Source organism: Stegastes partitus, unplaced genomic scaffold, assembly GCF_000690725.1.
Source record: "Stegastes partitus isolate 25-593 unplaced genomic scaffold, Stegastes_partitus-1.0.2 Scaffold7, whole genome shotgun sequence".
Classification (NCBI taxonomy): Eukaryota; Metazoa; Chordata; class Actinopteri; family Pomacentridae; genus Stegastes; species Stegastes partitus.
Genome location: NW_007577738.1, coordinates 1,891,017 through 1,915,578, shown reverse-complemented (window position 1 = coordinate 1,915,578; position 24,562 = coordinate 1,891,017). Strand labels below are relative to the sequence as shown.

General features: G+C 39.6%; 1 protein-coding gene across 1 annotated transcript; it reads right to left on the bottom strand.

Annotated features, from left to right (window-relative positions):
• Positions 1–1,334: 1,334 nt before the first annotated feature.
• cwc22 (CWC22 spliceosome associated protein homolog) lies at positions 1,335–24,018 on the bottom strand. Its single transcript, XM_008282509.1, has 20 exons — positions 23,949–24,018; positions 21,843–21,899; positions 21,541–21,752; positions 20,405–20,718; positions 19,676–19,930; positions 19,223–19,351; positions 18,740–18,908; positions 17,390–17,443; positions 17,133–17,268; positions 15,902–16,108; positions 15,747–15,809; positions 15,568–15,663; positions 13,515–13,596; positions 12,896–12,956; positions 7,979–8,056; positions 7,453–7,605; positions 7,057–7,184; positions 5,959–6,060; positions 5,508–5,698; positions 1,335–2,040 (listed from the first exon to the last, which is right to left on the bottom strand). The coding sequence occupies exons 2-20, from the start codon at positions 21,895–21,897 to the stop codon at positions 1,541–1,543; spliced, it is 2,985 nt and encodes a 994-aa protein (XP_008280731.1). The 5' UTR covers positions 21,898–21,899; positions 23,949–24,018; the 3' UTR covers positions 1,335–1,540.
• Positions 24,019–24,562: the final 544 nt, after the last annotated feature.

Here is a 24,562-nt window from a genome sequence, read left to right as displayed (position 1 = left end):
TGCTGCCTGTGAGCACAGCTGCTCTCTCTGGCTGTGACAGTGCCTTTGCAGCTGGAAATGGTTATTGTTCACACTGTGGCCCAATCTGCAGTTCTATAGACATGTCCAGCTCTCACTATTTGAACCTGCGGTGCTACTGTGGCCGATGTGTTGGCAACACACCGCAGGAGTTTAGGAACACAGTAGCTTCTGCACAATGCTCAGCAGGAATAGCCATCACAAACACTGCACGTAGTCGGTGTTTACACCCAAAGTGTCACAGCCAGAATCACAACAACCAAAGCAAGTACACAGTGACATCTATGTATTTCTAAGTTTGCAGGTGTAATCTGAGCTACAGTCTCAGCAGCGGTCAGTGAGAGAGCCAGTAAACAAGCTCCTCTAGTTTTCTTTCCAAATGTAATGGTGCAGAGTTGTGCCTGGCAGCCACAGCTGAGGGTGCACACTCTCTTTTTTGTAATCACAACCAGTGGCACTCTGCTACATAATACATCATACAGTATCATAACACGGCTCAACTTTTCTCTATAGGTCAGAGATGAGACAAAAGTTAATGTGAGGTAATGCATAAATAATCCAGAGAAAAATCCCAATGGTGATTTTTGTTGTCCAAACCAAAAAACTGGAAAAGTGGATGAAAATTGAGTGAGATGGGAATATTGTAATTCTGAAAATGCATTACAAGGCTTGTCTTCCTTGTACAAGATAATAATGTGTATATATCTAGAGGCCATTTTCTACTGCTGGAATAACTTTTACAGCATACTTTGTGCATCTAAAAACCAAAAGAATTATCCCTGTAGGACCTCTTCAGGGTCAATTTGGGGGCAAGAAAAAATATGTACTCAGGGGTAAGCTCTTCTGAGCAGCTGTGAAAACAGATGCTAAAGAAAGACAAATGCTAATTAGTTTAACACAGAGCGGGTAACAAGTGTCATTATTCTACCCTCCTAATGTCCTCACTGAGTACTAGTCTTCTCTTAAACATTGCTATCCTCGATGAAAAATTCACCATGTAGGCTAATGTAGCAAACCCTACATTATTTGATTTTGTACGAGCTCAGAGAACTGCACTTACATCCGGTAACTCCAATTTGTTGTTGTTTTGGTGCACTTGGAGTTGATGCTGCAGTTGAAGCAATTGAAACCTCTAATGCAAATAAAACAGAAAGACCTGCTTTGAGTTCTTGCACTGGGAAAGTGCTTTATGAGGCTTTATGTTAAGCTAACTAGTCACTGTCTTAATATGGATACTAGATTGCAAATGTTTATGCGATGGAAGTTGAAAACAGTGAAAACAGAAACAGATTAAGAAACATCTAAAGCAAGTTTAATTTTTTTTCTCATTTTATCAACAACAAAAATCATTAATAGAAAACAGACAGACGGACAGAGGGAGGGGAATAGGAATAGAAAGAGAAATAGGTCCCAAATCCACAACACCAGAGTGACAGGGTGAGGTGAGGAGGGATGATGGAGGGAAAAGAGGAAGATTTCACTTGTCTGTCAGTCATCAGTCCATCACTGCTGCTCCACAGTTTTATCTCCTCCTCCTCTCCTCTCTCTCTCTGTTCCTGTCTCTGTTCTCCTTATTCCTCTCTTTATCCCTCTCTCTCTCCCTCTGCTTGTCTCTCTCTCTCTCCCTCTCTCTCTTCTCCTCATTCTCCCTCTCCCTCGCTCGCTCTCTCTCCCTCTCCCTACCTCTGTCTCTGTCTCTCTCCCTCTCGCTGTCTCTTTGTCTGTCCATTTTTCGTCTCCTCTCCTCTTCCTCCTGCTGCTGCTCGTCTTCTTCTGATCTCTCGTCTCGTCTGCTCCGACGGGCGCCCTCACGTGCACGCTCCTCCAAATCACGTGCACGGCCCCTCTGGTCTTTCCTCGCCTGCTTCTCATCGTTACTGTCGTCATCCTGGTCGTTCCCGTTCCTGCGACCGTCCCGCTTCTTGTCAGGTTTTGGCTTCTTCTTCTTGTCCTCTTTCTTCTTCTTCTTCTCCTCACTTTGCTGTTTCCTCTTCTTCTTCTTCCTGTGCTTGTTGTCGGAGTCTGGAGGGAACAAAAGAATAATAACTCATTTAATGAGGCAAATAACTTTAAAAGTCCAGAGATGCAATATTGTTAAAACATGAGTACAATGCAGAACATTTCAGAAAGTCTCTTCAGGAGACATTTATTGAGATGCACTTATTTAAACACTTTAAACGTGCCAAAAATAGGAGAGCTGAGAGAGAAGTTCAAACCCAGAGCATTTTTTTTAACCTCCACACAGCACAAAGAAGATGTGATTAAAGGTGTGGACAAAGGGAGCTTCTGAAGCTGTATATCCTATCCAACAAGCAGACCAAACACCAGTCTACCTGGGTTTGTGGGCGCATTTAGATGTGCTTTTGATGCGTACGTTTCTACTGCACGTGTTTGATAATTTGCTTGTTCAGAAGGGATTCATCTCATTTCTGCCATTTTGAGCCTCCTCATCTCCTCTGACCTCCTGTGACCTGGAAATCAATTCGAACATGGCATCCTGAACTATCAAACATTCCTAAGCGGGGGAAAAAAAAGATTTCCTGGAGGACAAGGTTTAAATGAGGATGCACAGGTGTATCCTCACTGGATCCTTTCAGCCTCCGTGATATATAAAAGAGGCATGGCACACAGTCAGAATGTACAAAACATGTTGAGAGCAACGCTGACAATGTTTTTATAAACATATATTACTCAACCATATGTCACTCGTTATTTGAATGGTGCTCCTTCGGGTGTCACACCTCTTCTATATTCTACAGCATACAGTGTATTAAATAAAAAGTGAAAAAGTACATCTTTAAATTCTTCTCACGTTACGTCTTGCTGCAAATTGAATTAAAAGTGAACATATACTGTAAGCTGTCGTGTACACTGTTATAATCATAAAACACAGCAGTAGGTAGCCTCATAATAATGAAGCGATGACACAGCTGCGCCAAACGTCATATTGAATTGACATCGCTTTAAAATAACAGCTCCGAGGTGAGGACGTCTCATTTTGTTAAATGCCTGCTGTCTCTTCCTCGTCTCCTCAACTCACATATCTGGCAGGAGGGACTAAGACGCGAGGACAGCGAGTTGAGGACAAGAATGGAAGATGTACAAACTCAGAGATGAGAACAGAGGTGGCTTACAAGTATTTTTACAGGTGTGAATGTTCACAAATTCTGATTAACGAGTTCTCTCAGACTGGTGAGGATGTACTCATATTTTTCAATGTGGTATTACCAGACAGCGCATGTTACAGCTAAAATCAAAGTCCAGAGGAAATGTGCAAAAACAGCAAAAGATTAAAAGCAGATTAAACCTACAAGAAACTATGAAATTAGGTTCTCAAGCTCTACTTTATTCCAGCTCGGATAGTGAGAGAAGCATGAAATGCTGGGATTTCCGTTACAGACAGAAAATCAGCGACCAGATGGGGTGAAGTCAGGTCGGCCGGAGTAAAATGCATGAGCAGCAATACGAGGCTTTAAAATGCACAAAACCCATCGCATGACACACACATGAAAGTGACTCCAACTGGCTGAGTCTACTTGCCAGCGGCTCACCTCCACAACCAGCCAGTATGAGTGTGTCACTGGACACCTGCTCAGCGATGCAGAAAAAAGAATAAATCCATGTGCACAGATTGCACACTGCATTCACAGGAGGAAAAAAATGGAAACCTTATCTCATTCATAACAAAAATAAACTGTTAACAGCTCATTCCGCACATTTTATTTACCAAAATGTAAACAAATACAGGCTAAACCAAGACTCAAGCTGCAGGACACAGTTTACTGTTTAGTGAATCCATTTCAAAATTATACTTTCTTATAGAAGTTAACATCTCATCCCCTTTAAGAGATATTTTCCAAAATACTTTATTTAAAAAAAAACATTTATTTTGATATTCAAACTTCTTTTCTCATCATTACAAAAATCATTGAAATCTGACATCTGGACCCAGTAAGATCAGGGTTGTGGCAACAAAAATTGAAAATTTAAAAAAAAAAAAGGTTTGCCTAAACAATTATAATATGGCCAGTACATGAGTACACATTTATATAATATGTTCATGTTTGTAAGTTGAATATAAAGGAAACTTCGCAGCATAGCAAATTTAATGCAGGTTATTGTGTAGCAGCTGCTGTCTGATTACTGTGACGTCTACTGCTCTGTCCGTGATAAAACGCTAACGTTACTGCTTTAAATATGGTTTAAAATGATGCAGTGTGCTTGACTGTATAAGAACAAGGTTCTCCATCTATGTAGGCAGAGAACTAAATGTATTCCAGGGTTGTCCAGACATAAGTGAACAGAAAAAACTCCACTGAGACTTCTCTTCTTGAGAAGATGACAAATACCGTACTGGCCTGAATACCAGACAATACTTTTTCTGGAAACTAGGTTTGAACAAGTGGGGTTGTCCCATATTTCAGGAATATTTACATGTTTGTGGCATCAGATATTCTGTTTGAATGGAAAGTACAACTAAGATCCATTACAGAGTGTTTTTGCATTATGAGTTGTTCGTAGTGTTTTCAGCGTGTTCACAGTGAGTCAGTCAGCCTTTAGAGTTTTTCGTTAACCCAGTTTAACCTGCAGGAGGCTCCTGTAACGTGTTTTGCTGCCGTGGAGAAAATAGATTCATGATGAGTGAAAACAAGTTCACAGCTATCTCTGTATGTGTTTCACTGCAGAAATGAAGCATGAAGAAAATCTGTCAAACAGCCAAGAACTAAAGCGGTCACAGATGATGAACTGAAAAAAGGCAGTCTGGAAAATGCTAACTGTCAGAGAAAATGATTCAGAGAGATTAATCGACCCACCACAGTGAGTCAGTCAGCTGGTGACGCGAGCTGAGAAAGTGACCTGTTTACTGATGTTTGGCCGAGCAGAAATTGTTGTTTAGTCACATGGCTACAGGAGGGTGACAAAATAGTAACCTGTGCTGTTTCTATATGTAAGCAATGCTGGTTTTTTTTTTGCCAAATAACATGAAACATTCTTGGTGGAGCACCAAGACTGCAGGTTGTCAGTGAAACATAAAACACGTTTGACTTTTTTAATTTTTTTTTTTTAAATCTATGAAAGGACTGGCCCCAATTTATATCTCTGAAATCCACATGACTAAATTATATTCTTTATGCAAATGCTTCAGATCCACCGTGATCAGGTCAGCATTTCTATGCTCTCACTTAATATCCAAAGACAACCAAGCTTTTTCATAGCTGCTGCCAGAGTCTGATCTTTTCCTTCTATCGTCCCTTTAAATCCTGTGAAAAGGTTCACCTTTATATAACTGTATGATAAATATACTAAATCTACTTTAATTTTGTCTGGAACAGTTATTTCTCTGTTTTTGCTTTATTCATTTAACTATAAAAGTACGATTATACACTTCTCTCTGATGGTTTTCAACACAGGATGATTGATTTAAAGAGCAGATATGTGCGCTGTAGCACATAAAAACAAACATTTACTGTAGTTTCTGCTGGACGTACCTGAACTGCTGCTGCTGCTGGAGGAGGAGTCCGAGTCTGAGGAGTCCGATTCGCTGGAGGAGTCTGAGGAAGAGGAGTCGGACGAGGATGAGGAGGAGGACGAGGATGAGGAGGAGTCAGAGGATTCCACTTCCTGGTTCTGAGTCATGATCATCTTTGGTGCATTCTTCAAATGTTCCCTCAACTCGTCCCTGAAACAGAGAGAAAGAGAAAATTATTTGTGGGAAGTATACACACTGACAGACAGTTAATTGTTGCTGTGTAAATATTGATACCACAAACAATATCCAATGATATTTCAGACAACAAATCAAACAGCTGTGGAAACAGTTTGGGGAAGGCAAACTAAATGTAATAGTAAAATATTTACATATGTTAACCATGCCATAAATTCATCCACAATTTTCATCAGTGCGTGTGTATATACAGTAAGTTAGTTTGTGTCTCTTACGTCAGTCCTCCCAGTCCGATAGACGTGAAGAAGTTGATGGCGAAGCGAGTGTTTCTCGGATTATCCCGAGGAAAAAGACCTTCAAAGAACGGCTGCAGAGTCCTGTAACGCACATAACCATAAACACACAGGTTATGACCTAATAAGACGATAATGTGATGAATCATCAGCAGTTCAGAAACAATAATAATAATAAAAATCAATCAGATTTATATAGCACTTTTCTAGGCACTGAAAGGTTCTTAAGACTGTCAATTATTCATTCACACACATTCATTCTGGTGGTGGTTGTAAGCTACAATTGTAGCCACAGCCGCCCTGGGGCAGACTGATAGAGGGGTAGCTGCCATTTTGTGCCTACGGCCCGTCCGACCACCACCTCAAACAGTACATTCATACGCATTTAGACCAGGCAAGATAGGTGAAGGGTCTTGCCTTGCCCAAGAACACAACAAGTATGACACAGGTTACAGGGCGGAATCGAACCGCCAAACTTCCAATCATTGACCGACTCGCTCTCCCACCTGAGCCACAGCCGCCCTAAAAAGCTAAAAAGCCCTAAGAAAGTGTTGCTTGTTCATTTATCAGCTCTTTAACTATGGAATTTGTGTAGCCAGGTAGTTGGAAGGTTAGTAGCCAAAAACCAGCAGCAAATGAGACATTTTCCTCATTAGGTGTTGCAACCTTATTGTTTCTTTTTCTGTTTTTGCAAAAAAATTCATGTCCACATTAAACCAAAGTGTTTTTTTTTTTTTTTTGGTTCTTTTTGTTTTGTTTTGCTTTTTTTACTGGTTGTAGTTTTGTCCCAACCAGGATTGTGTCAATTATATATTTCTGAGGAGCTGAAACTTTTCTAACCTTTGAATGTAGCTGTTCAATGCTAAAATATTAGTTTCTGTATTTGTTAAAACATAATGTGTTTGTTTTATTGTCCATCACAACAGCTGAAACTCATTTGCTTTTGATTATAAACAGAAACCCTCAACACATTTCAGCTTTTTGAGACACTGATGATAAACAAACCGATAAACAAAGAGGAACTGCCAGTTTCAGTATATTACAGTGAGTGTTCTGTGTGGTGTGTTCGTGTGCTCGTACTGGTCTTTCAGCCTCTGGTTGAGCTTCGGGAGGCCCATGTAGGCACAGAGCTCCTGGAAAAGGATCTTTACAAAGATTCTGCTGGACGACGTTGTGGTCTCCTCACTCATCCTGATGCACTCCAACACCTGGTTGAAACGCATTCAAGACACAGAACAGTTAGATCAGACAGGAATGGATTTGTTGATCATATTGAACTGTGTGTGTAAATACTTTGCTCTCATATATGACCTTCAAACTGTTGTTTGAGGGTTGTGATTTGGTTTTAAGGTTCAGGTGAGATGTCGGTTTGGGCATTTAATCGGTTAAGGTTGCAGTAAGGGCCTGGAGGATGCATTATGCCAATCAGGGTCCTTATAAAAATAGTACAAAAAAAGTACAAATGTGTGTCCTTACACTCCAGGGCACAGAGTCTGTGTAGAGCAGGTGAGCGAACAGTCGGGCCACGTTCCTCAGTTTGTTGGTCTCCAGTCGATGAATTGTGTCATACTGCTCTGAAAATATCCCCTCAAAGCTCTCCATGTACTCCTTCTTCAGCAGACAGAACCTCTAAACACAAACAAAAACACACACAGACACGCGTTAAAAGGTTAAGAAGAAGAAGAAGGAAGTGATTTGTACATTGAAGTTTTTGCTGAAGTTTTCATTTATTATGTGCTGCATTTACCTATAATCTGAAGTAAAATTTCTCTTGAAGATTTTATTGTTTTATTTGCTTTGTCTTTGTGCACATTCAGATCAGAAATCAGCACAAAGAATGTTTTGGATTGTCAAAGAAAGTATGAAGCTTTCTGGAAACATGATATTTCAGAATATTCCACAATACTACAAGCACCACAATATAAATTCAGAGAGGGAAAGTAAGCCCCCCTAAATCAATGCCATGCTTTAACAAATAGCAAAGTGTGTTTGTGTGTCTCACCCCAGCCAGCAGGCCGAAGAACTTCTCGTAGGTCCTCTGTTGAGCGCAGCAGTCCAGGATCATGTTACACAGCTCCTTCTGTTCACACAAACATAAAACATGCTATCAGGAAAGCTAAACTAAGCTGTTATTGTATTGATATGGACATGTATACAAGTTAGACAAACACAGTAAAGTCACACATTTGAGTGCAGCAGTGAGGTGTAAAATCCAAGTGGTGTGTCGTATTGGAAGCAGTGCCAAAGTCGGGTTCAGCATCATCACCTCCTTGGTGGAAAAACAACCTCTCAAACTGACAAGGGAACAGCTGAGATGAAATGTACTCAGACACCGGTGATGTGTCACATAACACACACACTTTCCAACACTGACTTTTGCCCCGTTTCCCAAATGCATCTTGAAGCTCAGACTGTGGTAAAATCTCTCATGAGCCTTCTTAATCTCAAGAGGAGATTCCCAACAGCAGCATAACTTGAGATGCTCTTAACAAGTCACTCAGACTTATCAATCACGGGGGGCTAAGAGCGCTGACAGACTTTGATGTGAAAGCTTTGTGATTCAATGGAAACATGTTTCTTCTTCAGCAAACAACTGAGTCAGTGCCGCAGTGTGAGACAGCGGCTGCAAGAAGAGTGTGTCAGCTGACAAAGTTCAAAGTGTGTGTGTGTGTGTGTGTTCCAGCTGTTGTGTTGAGTGATTCAGTCCTGCTGCTGATGGACAGCTCTGACCTCTCTCTCACAGCATTTATGTTTGTGAGGACAGTCACCGCAGCATACAGCAGGTGTTTCTTCTCACATGTGCCCATGTTTTAAATTCATGCCGCTAAAATCTCTTCATCCTCTGCATAAAGCTATTCAGACATGAACAGGTGATGAGGTGATAATGCTGCAGCTTTCAAAACACCAGTATGAAGCATGCTTTTCACACAAAAACAACTAAAACTGTTGATAAAAATGTCAAAATATTAAAAACAGTCCATAGTGATGTATTCAAGTGTCATGCTTTGCCCAAAGCCCAAAGCCAATCAATAATCAAAGACATAAAATAGAGAATAATCACAAACACTCACATTTAAGAGTCTTGAAAAAGAGAATAGCTGGCATTAATTTGTTAAATGACAATTGTTAGGTCAAAACGTGCCTGTGTATTACCATTGTAGTTTCACATTAGTGGGTTTATCACGAGTATGTATGTATCAAGAGTCTCACACTTCTCGGCTATATTGTAAATGAGGCCTCTACCTCCATGTAACTCTGTCTCTAACTGAAGGTGGACTGACTACGTGTTTTGAGTTTTACCATCATGTCCATCAGCAGCTCAGATGACCACATGTGTTAAGGTCAATGTTTGCAGTGTTTAGCTTCACATACAGCGTGAGAAGCTGACAACAGCTGCTGATACTTGTTCCCACAGTCTACGAGTCAACAGCATATCTTACATTTAAATGTCTATGATGGAAAGACTATTGTACAATGTGTTTGAGGCTTTGTGTGTTGAAATGCTGTGAAGGAATATGTACACAACACAAGTAACAAGTAAAGTAGCATATGGTAACCTAATAAGGTAACTAAAGTGACCTACAATTGATGAAGTCAATTCTATCTACTCGGGCTGAGTGACTTGGTGAAAATAACTGGTTGTGATATTTCTGACAGATATTACAATTTGATTTTTCAATGTCAAGTTTCAGGTCAATACTTACAATGTAGTAGATTAAAAGCATGTGATAGAGTATTACCACATGATATACCGTCAGATGTGTAACTGTCACACAAGAAGGACAGCATGAATCTGTAAAAGCACTCACATGATTGTTTAAGCTCAGGCTTGAGGTGCTCTGTGAGACATACAAGCGGTGGCTATTAACAAGACTGGGCTTGTATGTGTCTACCCACATTGATCAATAGGCAAAAACAAGAAACCCTTCAACATTATAATCTTGCTTAATCGAATAAAACTGAATTACAGCATTGATCTCATACTTTATAGCCACAACTCATATTCCCTAAATTGCAGCCTTTATAATTTGCTAATTGCATTGTGCCAAATGGAGACTGTTTAGCCTTCCTGTCAGCATTAGTGACAGTAGAATGTTACTTCCAAGGAGTGCAAAATTAAGTAACAACAAAAATAGTTAGTCTGATTTGATGCTGGCATCACTCTATTCTGCTTTTAACTGGATTTGGGCGAGATAAAAAGCCCCCAAAACACCAGCAGCTCCTGCCAACATTTCCGTGAGATGGTGTTACATTTCCAAAGTATTAGTCCTCAGCCTCAGTCTGGCATTAAAAGTCAGAAATACAGCTTTAAAACACAAACAAACCACAACTATATTACTACAGCAAACTAGCTCTGCATTGCAGTACACATACAATGCAGTTTCTTTATTTAATGTATTTATCTTCTCGATGGACCACTGAACAGTGAGGTTGTGACTTTTGGCCCAGGACAACCTTTGTTAAGTGTGCACATCTTAAAGATAATTTCTACAGGAGTTTCAGTTAAATACTAAGTAAGCTGCAAGCATTAAACACCAGTCAGAGACAGCACTTTAAACCACCTCTAACAACGCTGATGCAATCTGACAGGCTAGAAAAGAGACGCTGCTTCTGACTGCCTCTGTCTGAGCAGGTGTCGACGACCAACATGTCATCCAACACACAGAAAGGTCCTCACGATGATACAAACTACTGCGCACACACGGCCGATTGTCCTCTGACACACAGTGTTTCTCACGGCGCCTTGTCACCCACACATACATTCACCTGACCTGCAACTGTCAACATCTGAAACTATTACTGTTACACAACCTGGCCTCAGGACCACACACACACAGACGTGAAGCTATCAACAAGCAGCAGGCACAAAGGCAACATAATGTGAAAGCTCTGGTTTTTTAAAGGTCTACAAAAATCATCTTTTATGTATTAAATCACTTTATCACCATCTGGGCAGCAGCTGGGACCAGATTGAGCATTATTGCCTGATAAACAACTTAAATGCAGAAAATTATTAAGTCATAAACACATTACTGATAATTGACTGTTTTATGTGGTCCATACTGGCAAGATAACCAAAACTATTAGTCTTTGCGGTTGAAAAAATGAACAGAGGACAGCTTTCCCCTATTCCAAGAAAGAATAATGAATACATTCAATGATTGTAATCTTATCTAAAGTAACCTTGGTTTATTTTTTTGATATGCAGACTAGTATATGGCTTCAAAACCACAAGAATAACTTCACACATTCAAATGAATAAAGATTAATACACCTAGACTTGAGTGTTTAGACGGGCTGTAAGTCTTTAACAGTAAACTGGCTAACAGCCCTGTGGCATCATTCACCCTCACTTGTCTGCTGCTGATGTGAAGAGACTCACTGCTGGACAAACACTGCTGGCACAGAGAGGAGGAGGAGGTCTCTCTTAGCTTTAACCTACAAGAATTCACTAAGTTGCGAAATAGGCTCAGCTGTTAAAACTCAAACACACTGGAAGAGACCAAAAGCGATGTAGCAACCTGAGACCATGTCTAACAAACGAATGTCAACTATAAGGCAACATGACTGAGGGAGCAAAGGATACTGTTGACTGACATAAAGAGTCAACACTAAGTTCCCCAAACATTTGCCACAATAAAAACAACATGCACGGCTTTGGTTGATATCGCTTCAACCACATCAAAATCGACAACACTTAAGTGTGCAACTGCAGTCACAACTTGCTTCAGAACAAAAATTGAAACTGCCCAGGTCCTGTATTTTTTGAAATCGCTGGCATATGGAAAGTTTGTTGTGTGGGATTGCTAGCTATAGAGACTGGGCAGGCTCTGTCAGTCTGTAAATGAATGATGCAATTACAAACTTCATAGAAAAAGTAAATATGGGTAATTGTCACGGTTGATGCTTAGACTATCAAGCTTTACAGTAACCATTTAGGATAGCAAATATACAAGAGAAGAAAATACATCAAGACAACCAGAGGATGGAATGTCCCCTGGAGACCAACAGTCAGCTACAAAGCGGATGTCGCTGCATACATGGAATGAGCTTTACAGTTAGCCTGTTGTTAACATGTTCATAACAATGATCTCTTAAGACTATCAGCTCCATATGGCTGTGTAAACTGTACAGGTGTTGTGCTGACTGCATGGGAAATGGTCAAAGACGTTGCATTTCTGTGAGTTTATGCACTTGTTTTTTTAAAGATTTTTTTTTGCCATTATGCCTTTATTATTGCAGAAAGTTACAGCCCAGACAAGAAATGCAGTGAAAGAGAGCAAGGGTGGTGGCATGTAGTTAAAGGTCCTGCCAGCTGGGAACTGATCCGGCACCACACTGCTGGCATTTCATAAATTGCTCGTGTGGTTTCCCTACAGGCAGATTCATTAAATTATGGATAATAGGCATCATCAGTGTAGAGTTGGGTAAAATATATCTAAAATACATTTCATTCCCACTGCTGTGTCCTCTGCTCTGAAGTCACTGTGAGGAGCCTCAGAGAGTCGTGCTCCGCATTATTGCATATAATTAACAGTGTAAATTCTATTTTTGGAACAATAGTAGTAGTATAATCTTTATGTTTTTGGTCACTGATATATTGCGCACTGTTGCTGACTGACTCTCTAAATCGACTGTTTCCATTCTTTTTTATATCTAGATGTCTGGAATTTCAATACATCTAGTTAACGAAGGCTTTATGCCCTTTGTCAGTTCTGTTTTATTCACCCATATTTCAATGTTACTACTTTTTTTCACATCCGTCCACTGTGGAGAAATTCATTCGTCAAAGGTTAAACACTCTAAGGTAATCAATGAGTGTGCTTGCATCCTTAAAGCTTTTTTACATCAGCCGTGTATGAGTGAGAGTGTGTGTGTGTGTGTGTGTGTGTGTGTGTGTGTGTGTGTGTGTACTCACCGTCTGACTGTCAGGAAAGTCCATCTTGATCAGTTTGTGAGCACACTCTTCAAAGTCCAAGCTGCACAAACAATCAATTACAGAGTCAATAAATGGTCAATAAGTGAACATCATTGAGCTGTGTGTGTGTATGCGTGTGTGTGTGTTTCTTTATGCATGTATTTTTCCTCAATCTGTTTCAGTGTTCCATCCTGTTCTTTAAACCTTTGAACTGTTCTTAAAAGAAACCATGGCAACTAGCCTACATGCACACATTTGCATCGCTATTATTGTGAAGACATTCAGTGACACAATGTACTGCTTAGCTCTCCAAACTAACCTTACACTGCCTCAAACAAAAAGGTGTCATGGAGCAAGGGATAGCCAAAAACTCCTCACTCCTGAGGTGTAAAACTCAAACTGGTCCCCACAATGATAGCCACACTCACACAGCTTTAAACACAGTTTTAAATATTAGTCCAACTCCATCAAATATAGCAGGAGCTGTAAATAACTGCCAACACCCGGAGAGAAAAGTAAGCCACTGACTGTGTGAATGTGTATTTTTAGGAGTGCTTGTTGCTCTGTGTGTGTGTGTGTGTGTGTGTGCGTGTGCGTGTGTGTGTGTGTGTGTGTGTACCTGGATTGAATAGCGAGGTAGATGGTTCTTCTGAAAGCAACCAGGTTGACTTCTGTCTTATCAAAGATGGTGACCTTCTCATCTGAGAGGGAGACAGACAAAGAGAAAGGGGACATCTTTAAGGTAATCAAAGAGACTATAGACTTTATTAAAATCAGGTTCATATCAGAATGTTGAAACAATGAGTAATACTAATACTAAAGAGGAAACGTGATCAATGTCGTCTTTAAAGTTGAAGATTTCCATAAAATCTAACCTAGTTTATGGTGAGCAACAGTCATTCAGTGTCACTGCAGAAATTATCTTTCTATACACATCAATCAGCCACAACATTACAACCATCTGCTTAACATTTTGCATTTCGCTCCATGCTGGCAAAACAGCTCTGACTCAACATGAACTTCACAAGGTATCTGAATGTGACCCATAGTATGAGGCAGCAAGAAGTTAACAGCAGATCCTTTAAGTCCAGTTAGTTGTGAGGTGAGACCTCCATTTATCTGATTTGTTTTCCAGCACATCCCACAAAAACAAATGGAGATCTCATGAATTTTGGAGGCAAAGTCAACTGATCTGAGCCAGTTGTCTCAATTTGACCCCTGCCAAAGTTGCTCACATCCTCACACTTGCTTGTGTTTCTTGCTTCTAACACATTAACAAACTGTCTGTTCTTTTGCTGCCCAAGATTTGCCACCCTTCGACGGCTGCTTTCAGTCAATGATAATCAATGTTACTGACTTTACCTCTCGGTGGTTTTAATGTTGTGGCTGATGAGTGTTAAAGAAGAGAGTAAAGAAAGACAGATTCACATGAAACAGTGTAGCATTTAATTGAGTGGTAATCCCTATCCACACGGGACTAGTACTACCTGAGAACCACCAGTAATTTTCAATAATTGCGGAGGTTGTCTGTGATCTTAATCCTATGTGAATCTGCCATGCTGGTAATGTATAAAGTTAAAATTCCTTTGCAAATGACACATCAGCATGCACAATGCCATGACCTTAAAACTTAATAGTGTTTTAATAGTATCAATCACACCTGTTTTTATTGATATGATGGGCCAAAAAGTAAACCATTAAAAGGTTTATTGTTTGTATATTTTATCTCACTGATATCCCTATACACTGTCTACTCTCCTGTAGCTGAATTAGAGGTGTACTAAGTTTGTGCTAATGCCAATCTGACACAGAAGTGACTTATTTTTTTCTATCACCATTGCTAAGTAGTCATGAGAAATAGGGTATTTGAAAAAAAATGGGTCTACAAAACAATTCTCAGATTTCATTTTGACAGCTGATCTACTTTCACTTTGTTCTGCAGTAGTAAAACAAAAAAAAATAAATAACTGCAGCATGAAATCACAATAGTGCCCAAGGCATGGTGGGAAATTGGCAATTACTGATGATTTTTTCATTAAAACATTTTGGGTTTGTTTGGACGCACTGTAGCTTACGCACTGCAGTTATTCTTTTGCTGTATTTCTGACAAAGTGGCTGCTCCAAAAGTGTTTGGTGCAGTTTTAAAATACACTTGCTGTTGCCAGCAGGAGCCAGAGCTGAATGTGAAGGATTACAGCTTACTTTAACTCTGCTATCCTCACAGGGTCTGAACACTATTGTCTCTCGCTTACTACTTCATATTAACATGAAACGTTCTACGATCGAACAGATACTCTGTTTTCATGTGTATTAAAGGGGTAGTTCAGCAATTAGAACAAGCCTAAAGTTGGAGAGTTGTGAGAGGCAGCATGGTCAAAACAGAATCAGCAGAGGACCAAAAAACATCCAGACTTTAAGACTCTAGCTGTGGGTCAGAATCCCATAATCTAAATAGATGGCTTTTTTTCCATTAGACCCTCCTTGTACAACCATGTCCTTCAAAGACGCCTGCACAACCTAAACTGATAACATCAACTTGACATCTACAGTTATTTCCTCCGAAAACAAAATACATCTCTTTTTACAGGCTGAGAAAAAGAAATCAGTAGAATGACCCTTTAAACGAGGCACAAAAACCTGACATCTTTAAACATTTGATTTGTCAGTCTCACCTTCTCCCTCCTCCTCGTTCTCCTCTTCATCATCTTCATCCTCGTCGCTGCCGTCTCCCTCCTCCCCTGAATCGCTGCTGCCCTCATCCAGGATATCTGACAGGAGGTGACACCTGATTGGTCAAACAGTCAAGGAGGTGATGGCTGATTGGACAATTCAGACTGTGATGTTTTCTCACCTCTTTTAATCGTTTTGTATTTCTCCTCATTCTCCTGGAAGTCTGGGTCCATCTTAAACACATCTAAGGAAAAACACACAGATGTGTTAGGACTACTGTTTAAAAAGAGTTGTAAGGCTCAGTTAAACCCTCCTCCTTCCTTCTCTGGGTCTTACTGAGAATGTCCTCAGGGTTGTATTCGTCATCCAGCGGCAGCATGTGGGTGAACTGATCGTCCTCGTCCACCAGGTCCAGGCCCTCTGGGATCACTGGATGATCTTTGAAACCGTCCTTCCTGATGGCAAACATCACCTCGATCATGTACTGGACCCTCTTATCAATAGCCGACTCGTGGAGGACATTCCTGAGACGTTCAAATATGGCTGAAAGAAACAGGCAAAATTTGTAGGCACTTTTCTGATCAACTGTGCTGATATTTAGAATTTATATTTGTTTGTTTTTTTTAGTTTATGAACGTACTAACTTTATTCACACAAATATATTTCTGTTCAGTTCAAGAGGTCAGGCTAAGCTGATGAACTGAGTTCCGATATGCAGGGTACAAATATTTGTATTTCTTTCATTTGTAAATATCTTCATTTGTAACGTTCATTCACCGTTTCCAGCTTTAAAAGTATTCTCTGACATACTTTAACATTCCGGACATTGTAAAGGAAAAACTCTGCTGCTGCTTCAACGCTAATCTTAGCATGCTGAATTATGTCTTGTAGCTGGTACACTTTTTTAAAGAATCAATCATTTAGTCTACAAAATCTTCGAAAATAGTCAAAAATCTCCATCACATTTTCCACACCTCTAGGCAATGTAAGGATTTTTGCCGTTTAGAAATGTTTTCAGAGGCAAATTGTCCCTCATGGAGATCCTTGATGCAGTTAGTAAAAATGGCCATTCCAGGTGGCTAATTTCTGTGTTTACTTAAGGTCCAACTAGAAAACAAACATTTAAAATTATTTATGTAAAAATCATATTTTTAGGAAAGCTGCAGAGAGCTTGTGCTAGTTGTCCAAATGAACCCCATACAAATGCTGTTTGTGTGACTCCTCGTTTCCCGAATCTTTACAACGGAGGTGAAGAGTGCAAAGTTAGCATGACACAGAGTGCCAATAGTTACATTACTGGCAAACACCAGGTGGAAATAAGTATCTTTAAATGAGAATTTAAACAAGGCTGGAAGGCTGTTTTAATTGGTAAACCACCAAAAGTCATAAATAATATTTTCACAATAAATGAACAGTTCAAAACCCAAAGAAAGTTTGGAATTATTTGTGATAACAGACATTAAAATGATTACTTAATTTACATTTCCAATCTAAATAATCAATCTTTGTCCTCATCTCAGACTATGAGGACATTGACATTATTCAGTTAACAGCTGCTATAGTGTACCATTGATTCCTCGAGGGGACACTTCGGTCAATTTGAGTCCACACTCCTTCAGGAAGGAGATGGCGACCTCCACACTGTCGTCAGTTGGACGCTCCAGCAGCAGAGTGAGCATCTCCAGACACAAAACCTCATGGGCCTGAGGGAGAGAGACAAAGGAGCAGACAGAAAGAGATTGATGGAGGTAAACACACCTCTCTAAAGCTGGACATCTACACTCAAACTATGAGTCAACATAAAAGCTAGAAATCTGGGCCTACCACGTTCTGGTTGATGAGATGAGCCACAAACTTGGAGGCTGTCAGGCACTGTTGCTGGAAAACAAAACACAAACAGGTTTAAATACATGACCAACAGGAATAGAACTGCTCATAACACTAACATACATCATACACATTCAATATCAATGTAAGGGAACATTTTTTGGTTTACAGCTGATTTAATGTATTCATTAGATTAGATTCAAATTTATTGCCATTACACGTGTACAAGTACAAGGCAACGAAATGCAGCATTATTTGCCTCAAACAGCTCATGAACAGATCGTACAGACATTAGCTGTAACAGGTAAACACACGGGATTGTGTTCAAAAGCTCCCAGAACTGCCAGTTATTTTTCTCATTCAGCGCCAGTTTCTTTTTTATCTTGGTTCTTTGGACTCAAATGCCTTCAGTCTGCTCAAATTGGAACGGTTCCATCTCCGTCACTGGAGGTGGGAAACTTACCGTCTTTCAAAAACCAATTCTCAACTGAATAAACAGAAAGGGAGCGCTATTATTAAACTCTGGTGATCAGCGGGCCAATTCATACTTTAAATCAACTGAAATGACATTTGAAGCAATAACTAGTTGTGAAGCTAAAGTATGTTGATGAAGGTTAAACAGAGAAAAGGGACTTGTATTGCCTTATGTTCATAAACAGGTATGGCTGCTACACAGGTTTTCACTAAGAATGCTGACAAATGTTTCCAAAATATTTAAATCTATCTAATAAACATCTTAACTAATGCAGCAATGGTTAAAAATCTTATCAGATCCTTCCCTCCTTGTGCAATATCTGCAATGTAACTGAAGTTTCTACTACATGTCGTTTTTGAGTTATGATGTTCACAACAGTGACAGTTTGAAGCTTTTTAACTGCATTACTTTAGAGGCACCTTAGTCTTCTGTCTGTATGGGAATAATAACATAAAGATAAACTTTACTGACCAACATCAATGCTTTGTTGTCACTAATGTTTAGACTCTAATGGCAGAAAACAGGCTCTGCTGCAATGTTGGAACCAGGGAAAGCCACCATTATTAAAAATGTTGGCCTTTCACAATGAAAATGATTATATAGGGGGTTCTTTTTTGAACCCAACCAGAGAGATTTTGAAAAGTGCTAATCTGCTTTACGAGTCCTAGTGCTCAGTGCTCCATTAACATAAGTTTCCAGGTGATTATATATGACATCAACAAAATAACTGACCACCTGCTCTGCTTTTCTGAAAATGAACTACAAGATAACCAGTGTGTGTGCTGCACACTGTCTTTTATTCACACTGCATGCACTGAAATTATCCGTTCATATAATAATCAACAGCAACATAGAGACAGAAAGATAGGTACCTTGAGGTTGCGGCGGTAGCTCCTCCGGAAAGTCAGGATGAGACGTTTGAGGATCAGCTCTCCAATCTGAGGAAACTTTGAGTTGATGATGGCAACGACGGCAGAGTAGACATGAGTGAAAATGGGAGAAGCTGCTTGAGCCTGCAGCACTGAGCGAGCCAGAAGACCCCTGACAGAAAGACAGACATGTGAGAAGTCACATTGTCAGTGAGGCAGCTCGTAACCTGCTTCACAGTGTTTCATTGATCACACTAGGAAAAAAATCATGACTTTAACTAAATTATTATTTAATAGGTGTCCAAAAGTTGACATCACAGAATGTATTTTCATAGTCATCTGACAGCCAGAACAAACTCCACCTGGCTTCAAATATTGCTGAAATCTGAAATACCAAACGTTTGTGTGTTTTGACGTCCATTTAGCTGACAAAAATGGTAACTTTGCTGTCAAAGATATTCGAGTGCACTGAGAGTTATTGTTCACCTCCCCCTGACGATGTTCTCCTGCAGCAGCTCCTGGATGATGTTGACAATGTTGGACACGTTGACTTTGTTGATCAGACCGTTGATGGACTTCTTCAGAGCCTCCCAGCTCATCCTCTGATACGCCAGGCTGCACAAGGAGCAGCACATCAGTCATTTAAATTTAAGCAAACAGTTCATGTATCACCACAGCTGCAAGTTCAATGAACACTGCTCATAATTGTTTTTAATAAGGTGATTAAATATTTATTTTGAATAATCTCTCTGCAGCAAGACTCCACAAGAAAACTTTCACAGGAATGAAACGAAGCCAGTAAATGTTTGGAGGAAACTACATCTACAAACTGGTGGAGGATTTAGACAATGATCAGCAGAGTGAGAGCCAGTAGAATTTAGGAGGCAGAGTTTCTACATTGAGTGCATATAAAAAAGGAGTATTTAAACACATTCTTACCTGCTCTTGTCTGTGATTTGCTGCTGCATCATGCGTAGCTTAGCAGGGGGGATGTAAGCTCCACCAGTCCTCGTCAGGATTGGATCGATCTCCTCTTTTTTCTTCTTGACCGGCGGCTCCTCGGCCACAACCGGCTCCCTGTCAGTCGGAGGGGAGACGGAGCGGCCTCGCCTCCTGTAATCCGACTCACCGTCCCGATTGGCCCGCCGGTCAAAACGCCCATCCCTGTCATCACGGCGGTCATCATAGCGATCTCTGGAGAGAGTCGACAGAAAATTTGTTTGAAGTTGTCTAGTTCGGCTTAAAATTGTCTGGTGACTTTAGTGGATGGAGTTGCATGTTTATGTTTACTAAAGCTATTCTTGGCCAAATTCCTTCATATTGACAGATCTACCAAAAAAGTATAGGAAGCTGTTGTTTTAACTAAAGAAAAGGGCATTTAGGTGCGCTGCCTCCTTTGCTTTAAAACAGTTGTATATTTGCCTGCATCTTTAGGAGCTGATGTATATATAATGTTTGTTTAGTTTATTTAAAGTTTACTGTCTAATTTTGTTCAGTTTAGAACCTCTGCATGTCCATGCTAATCTTGAATATAAAATGTTCCTGATTGTGCAAGGAGTTTCACACGCAGACCATTCAATTTATACTCATAAAAGAACTATAACAGCTGCAAGTCAACCAAAACCTGTATGGATCTCATGAATCTCTGTTGGTGTGTCTGTCTGTTACCGAGCATAGCGTCTTCTGTCGTAGCGCTCCCAGTCTCTCTCTCTGGATCTGGATCGGTCCCGTCCTCTTGATCTGGATCTGTCTCTCTCTCTGGATCTGGATCGGTTTCGTCCCCTGGATCTGGACCTGTCTCTCTCTCTAGACCAGTCTCGTCCTCTGGATCTGGATCTGGATCTGTCTCTTTCTCTGGATCTGTCTCTCTCTCTGGAATTGGATCTGGATCTGGATCTGGATCTGGATCTATCTTGCTCCCTGGATTTGGATCTATCTTGTTCCCTGGATCTGGATCTGTCTTGCTCTCTGGACCTGGATCTCTGTAACAACAAACAAGGAAATTGTCATTTCTTTCATTTTTCACATATTAAAATGACCTGGAACAATCTGAACACAGGAAGGACCTGGACACCTAAAAGAACACGAGACCAGCAGAAAATCATGCTGCCACTTTTGAAAGTCTGAGTTTAGCTGAACAGGAGAGACAACCCAGCAGCGTGGAGTCAGTCTGGCTCAGTTCCTGCATTAAGTAAAAGCCTGTATGTACCCGGGGAGCTCATGTCTAAGTTGACAGTAATGGACACACAGTCCTCTTCAATTTGTAATTCTGTCAATCAACAAGCTGCATCTTTATTCAGTGTTTTCTTCACTGGTCACTCTCATGAAACAGGCCAGCTAACTTTAACCCTGGCTTCTCCATCTCACAACAGCATCTCCATCTTAAACTAAGTCTTGTTGCCATGGTAACTAACTTCTCAGACCAAGCAGTGTTTTGACACCAACTGTCCAGAACTGCAAAATGTTCACAGAGCCTGAACAAACTGACTGCACTTTGTGAGATGCAGATTTCTACATCTCCAACTTTGCACATGCAATGAAAACCTACTTGAAGGCTATTCTGCAGAACACTAGAGCATTTTATTTTCTTTTTTTTTTTTTATCCTGATCAAATAGACATAACAGATAACAATGTTTCTCACTCCACTGTTGTCACAACACCATTTTCCATTAGGATATATACAGTAACTCATGCAGATGCTCCAAAAAATCCTTAAACTTATAAGAAGACATAAGAGTAGACAGTGAACTTGTGCATGAAAACATCTGAAAGGCCAGTAGCATCCACATTATTCATTCCTTACTTTGATCTGAGCCACACTGCTTCTGATCTTCCTCAGTGCACCTTGATGTTCATCTTCATCATCACTGCTGCTGCTGTCTGAGCTGCTGGAGGCAGCACTTTCAGATCCAGAAGGACTGGCCTGAGGCGAGGACCGCTCTTTGGGGCTCCTCTCGTCTGAGGTGGCCTGCTGAGGCCCCCCTGCTGCTGGACTGGATTCGTCCTCTGAAGGTCCTGCAGGAAGAGAAAGAGAAAGATCAGTGTTAGGATATCAGATAAATACCAAAGCTACATGATAAAGCTGGAACAGCAAGTTTTACTCACCACTGTGTTCTCTCTGTGCAGGACTGGGACTTCGACTTCTGCCTGGAGAGTCCATACCTGAAAAACATGCAATTTCTGTTAATAAATAACAATAGCAAAAAGGTTAAAAAAGAAGACTTTTTGAATCACAAATAGTCCCCATTTTTCTTATCGTCACATATTCACTTTAAAGATCGAATCTAATGATGTGTTAGTTCTCAGAAGCAAACCCAATGGTTCCCACAAAGTGTTAAAAATGGTTCACAGATATGTAGTTTTTACTGCAAGACTTCCAGTACCTCTTCAGTTTCTAGCAGACCTTCCACAGAAAAAAAAAATTCTTAACATCTTCTGATATTCACTTTGATTCTCATCTTCACTAGTTATGATGATGATATCAAATAGCTTTAATTTTACAGGTTTGGGTTTACAGATGTGTTGCTCTAATAGCACTGCTATAGAACTGCAACAATTATGGATTAATCAATTAGTTGCCAACTATTTAATTAATCAGCAACCATTTTGACAATACATTCGGTCTGCGTAATCCTTTAAGGTAAAAAGGTTAAAATCCTCAGATTCAAGCATCTTACATGTAAAGATTTTCTGTTATCTTTAGTCCTCTGAGACACTAAACTGAATATCTTTGGATTTAGGACAAAACAAGACACTTAAGGATGTCACCCTAGGGTTTAATAAACACCGTTTGACACATTTCATCATATTCCGACATTATATAGACTTTGCAACTAATTGATTCATTAAGAAAATAATTAACAGATTATTTCATAATGAACAGAATTGTTTTAGCCCCACTTTAATTAACGCCAAGCTAGCGTCAAAGGACGAAAAAAAAAAAAAAATCCATGATTTGGCCAAATAGTTAATTATCAATTCAGGGCAACTCAGTTGTTTGTGTACACAAAACAATTCAGACGATATCAACTGTGGATAGAAAATCTTCCACTAACTTAATTACTATGACCCATTTTATTATTGTTGTGGTTTATAGCTGTTATTTTCCATTTATTTTCATCTCAGAGACAGACAATTCAGAAACACAACAGGTCTCATGCCAAAAAGAAATTATCTGTCAAAGCTGATTACCATCTGCAAGAGTATATATCTTCATGTCTTTGCATTATTTAACCTCCTTAGTGGCCTAGATTATAAGCAACCCAGATGTTTTTACTGACTGTAAAAACATCCGTTTTCACTTAAGATGTAATTGCAGCTCCTACATTGTCACTGAAGTGGTATGAATTCATCAAAATGACTTCACTTCATTAATGAGTTACATTAAAAAAAAAAAAAAAAAAAATTCCAAGGGATAACCACAGAAAGAGATTATGTCTTTATTTTGTATATAAAATCCATCCGTAAATAATGTTAGTTACAGTCTAAACAAGGTAATTAGACATACCAAACAATCCAAACAGCAGAGACAATACTACAATGGTTACTATTGCCACAGTAAATCTTACGTCTCGTTGTGCTGTAGACACTTTTTGGTTGCAAATATCGACCACAATAAAGTTTCACAGACATAAAGTTATGTGTATTTGAACGTTATTACAGTTTGATCCAAATAATAGTGGATGTACAAGTAGATAAACAAAGCAACATAACTTCTGCAACAAGCCGGCTTACAGTTTTTGGCACATCACCAGTTGTACTGTACGTGAATTGGTTGGAATTACCTTTTAAAGACAATGTAAAGTGTCCGAACAGTTCCAGATGATGATTATCACGTTTAACAGTCTACATTTGCCAGAAGCTAACACTAAGAAACCGCTAACATTATGCTAACTGGCCATTTACTGACTCGAATATTACTAATTAAACGAGTGTGTACGTCTATCCTAATCATTTAAAGCTACTTTGATAACAACAACGTCATTTGTTGCTACAAAATCACTTTTAACGGACGTCTGAGTTTTATCGCCATGTGTGTTTGGGTGAACAGACGTTAGCTTGTGTGCTAATGCTACCTCAGCTACATCTAAATAACCAGCTGGCTGTTGGATGGTCTGTCGCTGAAACCTCCAAATTTTGTTTCTTCTCTGTGTCTGAACAGAATCTCCGACTTCTTGCTTTGCTTCCTTTAATGTTTAAAAGTCATCTTACCGTTGTGCTTCCCGACGTCTCTTAAATCACTGTCGTTCTTCTGGCGGAAAACTTCCCACACAACCGGCGCCACTTCCGGGTCACGGATCACTTCTGTATTTTACGAATCACCGTTTCCGGCTGCCGGTTCGCCTCCTGTTGGTGATCAATGTTACTGCCGCCAAGCGTCTGATCTTTTGAATCCGTTATTTTGGAGAGTTAGGACAGAAAAAAAATACAGTTATATGACATATGTAAGAGGCAATATAGTTAAATACATAAATAAAAATTATGTATATATAATACCAATCTTATTTTCTCTTTTTAAGTAGATGTGAATATAGATTGTACAAAGACCAGCAGGAAAAAGGAGTTAAATTAGAATTTGAGAAAAATAAAATAACACATTAGGAAAATAATACTTATTATCAATTCATAAAATGGTGAAAATAGGTGAAAATAGGTGAATTAAATACAGAGTTTTTTTTTAATGAACACAATGTATAATCTAGTTTGAGATAAAGAGAGAAAATCTTGAAATTAAGATTTTAAAAAAGTTATACACCGTATTGCAATCCTAAATATACATAATTTTACTTTCAAATACTGGGAAACATTATAATAACATTATTTAT